Source organism: Lipotes vexillifer, unplaced genomic scaffold (assembly GCF_000442215.2).
Source record: "Lipotes vexillifer unplaced genomic scaffold, Lipotes_vexillifer_v1.1 scaffold970, whole genome shotgun sequence".
Taxonomy (NCBI): Eukaryota; Metazoa; Chordata; class Mammalia; order Artiodactyla; family Lipotidae; genus Lipotes; species Lipotes vexillifer.
The window spans coordinates 498178-506569 of NW_006783115.1; the positions used below are offsets into that span (position 1 = coordinate 498178).

The 8392-nt window shown below is 37.5% G+C and overlaps 1 protein-coding gene across 2 annotated transcripts in view; it reads left to right on the top strand.

The window, feature by feature from the left end:
- TAOK3 (TAO kinase 3) overlaps window positions 1-8392 on the top strand; it is a 96319-nt gene that overhangs the window by 60242 nt on the left and 27685 nt on the right. The window contains exons 12-13 of one of the 2 annotated variants that reach the window (XM_007455845.1): window positions 92-102; window positions 3551-3668. In XM_007455845.1, the coding sequence (XP_007455907.1) occupies window positions 92-102; window positions 3551-3668 (129 nt within the window). Of the gene's footprint in view, window positions 1-91; window positions 103-3533; window positions 3669-8392 lie in introns of both variants that reach the window. The other variant, XM_007455844.1, reaches the window with a different exon arrangement.

Here is an 8392-nt window from a genome sequence, read left to right on the forward strand (position 1 = left end):
AGAGGCCACAACAGTGAGAGGCTCGCCCCCCACCCAAAAAAAAAAAAAAAAAAAAAAAAAGCTCACAGTCTCATACAAAGGTGAGTATAAGTATGATGAGGAGTGTGATAAAGGTATATGAAAAGCATAACAGAGTCCAGTAGAGTGGTTTCCAAGGTTAATTTCAAGTTAACCTAGAAACTCTGAACAAGTGACCACACTATGAATCCTCATTTCGGAAGCATAAATAGTCAGACATTTAGGGAAAAACTTCTAAATAAAAGTAAAGCCCATTGTCCAGGGAATAATAGTAAAGTTTTTAATCTGAAGAAGTTCTACTTTTTATAAAGAAAGGACATTATAAATTTACCAGGTTAACACAGACTTACTTAAAACTGGTCCCCAATTCATATTGGTATTTCAAAGAGCTATTTTGTTCGTTCCTGGATGCGAATGTTTTAAGGATAAATTATAAACAAGTCATATATTTTGTCTTGGTAAGGTAGAACATGATATTTGTTCTTAAACTTCTGAAATCATTCTTCAACATCAAAGAAGATGTTGGTCCTCTCATCAACATTTGTAAATCATATGCAGCGGTGCTTAACTGCGTAAAATAGCAAATTCACCCTTTCCAGTATTGATCTTAAAATGTGTTCATGTCGGAAACTCTGGGAGGCAAGTATAGTCATTTTCAAAGGGGCTGCTACTCGAAGGGGTGATGTAACCAACAGACCACATACCCAGTAAAGCTGATAGTTTAATTTGTTCTTACTTGCTTCTCAAGTCACATTGCCCTCATTTTAAAAGTGCTTCATTATTTAAGTCATCTGCAGAGTTTTGAACTTGTTTTAATCAATGGTGTTGAATATTTTAAAATTTATTTCCCTATGCACTTGGATATCCACTGTTAGACTAAAATATTGCCTCATCCTGTGGTCTCTTGTATAATATTTGGAGACTTAGTGTTGGTGATCTCTGTTATGAAGCTAGTACAAAAAATAAGAATTTTTTTATAAAATTTTTTTTAATTTTAAGGAGATGCAAGGGATTATACTTCTAGCATTAGCATTATTTATTATATTTAAAGTAGATTAAAGTTTTTTGACCTCTTCTCTCAGACTAACTTCTAAAATAGCATTATTTTTTAAATATACCTTAGTGGGTTATTTAATTAGCTATATGTCAACTAAAATCACTATGGTCTCAAGTTTTAATTTTTCCAGTGTATTACAATACCCTTGAGTTTAAAAACTTAGCAAATATGATGTGACTTTTAATTTGATAAGCAGGGTCCTAACCTACAAGTGTTAACTTTTATCTGAGAGAAAACAACTAATATTAAAGTTACACATATTTGCATATGAATGTGTTTTGTTTTATTCTGTTATGTGAATAGTGTGGATTCCACAGGTTAGTTTTTTTAAATCAAGTTATCAAATTTGAAATTTAGCTGCTGCCACAGCATTGAAGAGCTCCCTCTCAGTAAGTACACTTAATGTTAGCTAACTAATGCTCACCAAAACTCTGACCTGTAAAACCACAGGCCTCTACCTAGCCTATCTCTTCTGATTGCTAGCATTTAGAAGCATCTTGCTTTTCTGGGATTATAATATTAAGTAAGAGCAATTTTGGAGTTAATGTAATTTATTAATAAATATCCAGCAATATGAATGGTAGTAGATCCCAGTGCCTTCCTCTCTAGAACCTTAAACCTAGATGCATAAATGGCACACCTAATCTCTCTTTGCCTGCTGAAATAAGAATTTAGATTTCCCAGGAAATAACATAGAAAATTTTAAATTGACCTGTCAAGTATTTTTTTATAAATTTCAAAAATATGGGTTGAGATGCATTTTTAATCTATAGCACTATCTAATAGAACTTTCTGCAGTGATAGAAATGATCTGTATCTGCACCATTTCACTGTGGTAGCCATAGTTAGTGGCTAGCTTGAAACACAGCTGGTGTGACTTAGAAACTGAATTTTACATTTTACTTAATTAAAATATCCATGTGGCTAAAGGGTATCTTATTGGACAGCACAGCAGTAAAATATCCCTTGAATTTGATATATATGCCTTCAGTGGCGTTAAAGGTCCCTTCATTATTTGAAAGCAAAATAGACCACAGTACAGTAAAAATTTTTTTTTAAAGCTCTAAATATAGACGTAATGGTAAATACCTTCCCAACATTCTGAAGCATTCTAATTTTATAAAAGGGAAAAGAAAATCAACCCAATGATGAATTTAATCATGGGTCTTCTCTTTTACATAGAAACCTGGATGTAAAATTTAATTTTCCTCAAGGAGTTTATGTGTTTTGACTTTTCAGCATTTTACACTGTATAATAAAATTTTGTATTTTTTAAAACTTTTTAATTTTGTTTACTGATGAAGAAAAGAGCAATTATAAAAAATTTCAAATAGTCATGGACAAAATGCAAAACTGACTTCTCACAATGGTTTCTCCTAAAACCCTAGGGCAGTAAGAGAATTAATTTCTCCTTCCCCATGCTGAACATGTACTATTTGAAAATCCCCCATGGTTGTACATGTTTCTGAGCTATTAATTATTACAGTATCTTTTTTTCTGAAAGGTTAGTGCTACTTACTGACTGGCCTCTCCATCTTTTATCGAGCAAAGCATTGCGCTTTGAAAGCATTTACCCCTTTAAAAGTCATTTCAATTGCATTTAAGAAACATCCATCATTATCTTTCCAAGGAATGTTATTTTTCACTGGGCGTTACAATACGATTAATCATCTTTGCCTGTCAAGAAGCCCAGACCTGATTAAATCAGTCAAGGACATTAAATTCCAGCTTTACTCACTCTGGTGACCATACCGACACTGAGTTGAGGAAGAATTTGTGAAAGTATCATTTTGTTAAAATTGTATGCCTGTCTCTTTAAATCTAAAAAAAAAAATCCTTTCAGAAGCTGTAGAGAGAAGGTGCTAGAACTGTGAACGATCATGACTGGAAAGCAGGATCCCTCAGTGACTGCCGAATCTTCCCAGCACAAGATAGAGAGGCAGTCCAGCACAAGCCTACACTGGTTCTAGGCAGAACGATGATCCTACCGAACAGATCTCAAATAAAATTAAATTGAGAAAGCAGATCTTTCAAGGGAATGAGGCGGAGGCTCGCTTTTATGTTAAAAGCCACCAGCATCCTCCTTGCTAGACATGGACATGACATTTTTAAAGGAATTATTTGGTTACAGCGTTTTAAGCAAACTGTTCTAAGGAGTCTGTACATTGCCTTGTTTTTTCTATTCTTTTTTTCTTTTGCATATATGTAATTCTGGAGGTAAAGAAAAAGCCTGCCAGGGATTCAGAAGGCATCCCACTAGCGATCAGCTGACATTCCTAACTGAAGGCTGCAATGTGTTGCTTATTCATTTTGTACCGTGGGAGCTGCGGGGACTAGCAGAGAGCTAAACTATGCATTTCAAACAGCAGTGCTTGTGCAGAAAGAGGGGTGAGAGAGAGGCAGCCGGCGAGGAAAGAGCACAGCTGGACTTTCTCCTTGTTTTTATCCATTTCTGCAGGATCATGTATTCATAAGGGATGAGGCGGGCCACGGCGATCCCAGGCCTGAGCCGCGGCCTACCCAGTCAGTTCAGAGCCAGGCCCTCCACTACCGGAACAGAGAGCGCTTTGCCACGATCAAATCAGCATCTTTGGTAAGCAAACACCCCTCTACCCACCTTCCCTTCCTTCCCCTCCTCCCCATCTGGCAGCCTCTCACCCTCCCTGAGCCTCTCTGGGCTTCATGGATGGGAGGAAAGGAGTCAAGAATGTTTTCTCCCTCCTAATAATTTTATTCATTTTAGAAAAAAATCTGTTGGCATAGCAACCTGATCTCAGATATTTTAGCATTGTCTACGGCATGGAAAAAAAAACCCTTTGTGTGTGTGTGTGTGTGTGTGTGTGTGTGTGTGTGTGTGTGTGTGTCTATGTATTTATATATGCTGTATGTGCAAAATAAAAGGCCTTTGAGATGAAGTTGCTAATCTGTCCAATTTTGTAGAAGCTATTTGTCTTTTCATTTAAATAATAATGCTAAAAAATATTTTAAAGGTATTTGGGGTGTGTGTGTGTGTGTGTGTGTGTGTGCGCAGAGCACTGTGATTCTTTTTGTATAGATACCTGTGCGTAATGTGTACACACACATCAAAAGATAAAACACAATTTTTTAAAAATATATGGTTGCTGGCTAATGTATATAATTGTAGGAAATAAGGTACTTGCTTCTCAGGGATGGATTGCTGTTTCGTCTGGTTCATTCATTTATTTATTGCAACAATGGTAGTGGCTGCACTTCCCCGTTTAACCCCTGAAGAATTTCCTGGCACCGATAAAGCAAGAAGGGCTTTGTAGGAGATGGTAGGGTTGGTTGTGGAAGAAAAGATACTGTAGGATCCTTCAGCATTTTTACTATTGCAAATGTGATTGCTGGATGCCCTTGTAGTAGCAAAAGGGGTGTGTGCTGGAAGAGTTAGTTTTCATGCCTCCGCCCCTTGGCCCCCCACGCGTGCGCGTGCGCACTCACACACACACACACACACACACATACACACACACACACACATCGTTTCATCCTTGGCACTCTAAACTCTCTTTAATCATTTGCTTCTGAATCTCACTTCTCAGCCAAAAAATTATTGAAATATTAGTTGTTTTGCTCAAATTGATGTTAGAGGTCACATGGGCAGGAAGAGTTAGTGTACACTGCCTGGCTATTACATTTAGAACCTATGATGACATCATCCAAGGCCGACCCAGAAATGATTATTTTTCTTGTCCTATTTTTAAAATCTGATTTCCACTTTTATTTCTCAAGTGTTTTAAAGGCTTCATTTATCTTTGGGATTGATAATGGTTTATAATTTTTAAAAACCCAAATATAAGGAAAATGGAAGTTAAAGCACCTACATATTGCTATGCCTGCTGATGTCTAAAAGCAAGCAATTTAATTTAGACTGCTTACAAATAAGCCTGGCTTCTAGTTCCTTTGTATAGAAGTTTCCTGTATTCTCTTCAATGGACAATTTTTCATTTTAAATGCATGCCATACTGTGTAATGGAGATCTTAAAATGTCCACTATGTATTTGCTAATGATTATTAAGCACCTACAAAGCATGCTTTTGAGTCTAAATAAAACATCATGAAATTATTGAATAATAAATACCTTCATACCATGACATCTGACAAAAAAAGAAATATGGTGTGTTTAGAATATGACTACTTACCACTGACTCTTGTGAAACTTGTACCTTTATCCAGACCTGTGCATGTTGAAATGAGAGGAAAAATGAACAGCCACTGAGATTCAGAGCACCATAAGCAGGTTTGGAATGTGAAGCAGACATTGTATGTGGGTTTTCCCCCTCTGGGACAGGTTCTCTTCTTTTCTCACTTGCCACACCCTCATTCCCACATCATATATTCATGACCTCTCCTGCCACCCAGGAAGATCACTACTGCCACGCCAGAATGGTCTCACGCTCACATTTGTGAACTCACCCAGGCTCCTCTGTGTGTATATCAGCCATCACAGTCTCCCTCTCTGTGAATGATGAAAGCTGCTTCCCTACTAGGCTGTCTCAGGGCCACGGGAAAAGTCCTCAGGTACCCCTCTGAATCCTATAGGCTTTGTAGTGCCCATCCAGAGAACAGCTGGGATCAGTCTCTCTGAGGGACTTTTGCTTTGCTAAAAGGCCCCTGCACCTATATTAAGTTAAAAACAGAGTGGCTGATAGGCTGTTGCTGTAGCCACAAAATAAGTTGTTTTATGTGTAAAATCTTCTCCAGATGTGCTGCTTTGGGAGTCACAGTGGGATTGGTGCAAGTTTATCAGCATTCATTGGTATTTGTATTTAACAGTTTTTAGGGAGAAAAAAATTAATGAAAGGGAAATGTGGTATGGTTTTGAGTGGTTCCATGTCCCATTTTGGATAGTCTAACTGTTGGTTAAGATTAACAGTTGTGGATATTTTAATATATATTACTGAGTACCTCAGTTCTACTACCCATCATATTATTTGTTTTAAAGGCTTATTCCAATAGGAATATATAAATCAGGACCCTGGAACATCAAAAAGAAGTATCTAATTTTTAAAAACTTATCTCAACCCTTATTGTTTTCCGTGGACCCCTGCTCAAATGATAAAAGTCTAAAATTACTTAAAATGACATAAAAGTAAGAACAAGATCATGGAAAAATGAAAGTCCAGGGCACTGAATAATCAAGTCATTGTTGAAACCTCACTTCTTACAGTTAGTAGCAATACAATATTTATTTATTTATTTTGGTTTTACTCTTTCTTTGTAACCTACTAGCAGAAGTGCTAACAAACCATAGAGTGATCCAAAAGTGAACAGCGAAAAGAAAAAGAATTTAGAAATTAGTTTTTCAGTTACTAGATAATAAGTGATACGTGTATATTTTAAAGAGACTTGCAGACTGACAAAAAAATTGCAATTCCTCAAATTTTTTATATCAGCCTACCTCTTCTACATAAACCTAAAAGAAGCCTAGCTTTGTGGTTTTTCCACTTATCATTTTTCTACATTGTGCTTTTTTTTTTTTTTCGGTATGCGGGCCTCTCACTGTCGTGGCATCTCCCGTTGCGGAGCACAGGCTCAGCGGCCATGGCTCACGGGCCTAGCCGCTCCGCGGCATGTGGGATCTTCCCAGACCGGGCCACGAACCCGTGTCCCCTGCATTGGCAGGCAGACTCTCAACCACTGCGCCACCAGAGAAGCCCTACATTTTGCTTTTGAATGGAGCTATTGACAAATATATTAAGCCAATGGGCTACAGGCTTTTACTGCTGATGTTTTTATTAGTTTGGCACCTTAAAACTGAGATTTTTTATGTTATTATGCACTGTTGCACAATTACATTTGTAACAAAGGACCTTCATACCAGAGGAAACCCTGAGGAAACTTTAGAATATGTGTGTGTGTGTGTGTGTATACATGTATATTATAATAATTTAAGGGTAGAGATTTTTTTTTTTTTAATTTATTTATTTATGGCTGTGTTGGGTCTTCGTTTCTGTGCGAGGGCTTTCTCTAGTTGCAGCAAGTGGAGGCCACTCTTCATCGCGGTGCGTGGGCCTCTCACTATCGCGGCCTCTCTCATTGCGGAGCACAGGCTCCAGGCGCGCAGGCTCAGTAATTGTGGCTCACGGGCCTAGTCGCACCGTGGCACGTGGGATCTTCCCAGACCAGGGCTCGAACCCGTGTCCCCTGCATTGGCAGGCAGACTCCCAACCACTGTGCCACCAGGGAAGCCCGGGTAGAGATTATTGACCTTATTTTGAAAAATTAGGGAAAGGAAGGGCATTTCATAGAATCTCTTTTACTTTATCCTTTTTCTTCTTCTGTTTGAAAGTTCACATTGGGCTGATATGTTATATGAGGAAAGGACTTGTTTATATAGTTCTTTGGAATTACTACTCATCTGACTTCTTGGGCTTTTGAGATGTGCCTTCCTTGAGTTTTTGTTGTTGGTAAATGGAGATCCTAACATTTAATTAGATTAGTGACCCATGGGAGTGTTTTCAGCTATTGTTATATCTGATGTCATTTCCTAAAATTTCATAGTGTCCTGGGTCACCGGCACTTCCCATAGTAGATGTTACTATAGAGAGCACCACGGCCATATCTATAAGACAGTTCAGCTTCTGGCCTTATAAAGGAATTCTCACTAGAATGCAGTGGTCTTACTATACGTGTGAATTTATGTTAGAATGCACATTAGGGAGAGGGGCATGAAACTCCTAATTTCTAATACCAATAAAGCATGTAAGAGAAAATTATTGTTCTATCCATTCAAATATAGGTTCTTTGGCTTTACCAGATTCAATAGAAAAACTCATGTAAAAATGGAATCTTCACTTGCTTTGTAAAAATGTAACATAATCATTGAGCTAATTGTGAAATTTTATACCTAAATGAGTCTGATAGACAAGCATAAAAATATTAGAGCCTCAGCAGTAAATGTTACTGTTTCACCTCTCATGTGCCTTGCTATTCTGTTTCTAAATGCTTGAAAATGTGTTCTCTCCCTGAATAGTGTACCAGAGGCTGCTTATCAGAATATTGCATATCTCCTCTTTCCTTATTCTTGGCTTTTTAATCTCAGTAAGATCATTGCTGATACTGTTTTTCACTTGTGCTACTGCCCAACCCACATGACCAAAGTCTCTCAATAAACGTGTTGAATGAATGAATGAATGAATGAAGTCTCTTGCAGTCCTGTTATCACAGGAGAATTTGGATTTATAAGTGTGCATTTCAAAGTTGCTCATGTCAGTTTTTCTGTGTAAGGCAGAATTGCCTGGATCAGTCATTACTTTTTTTTTTTTTTTTTTTTTTTTTTTTTTTTTTTTTTGG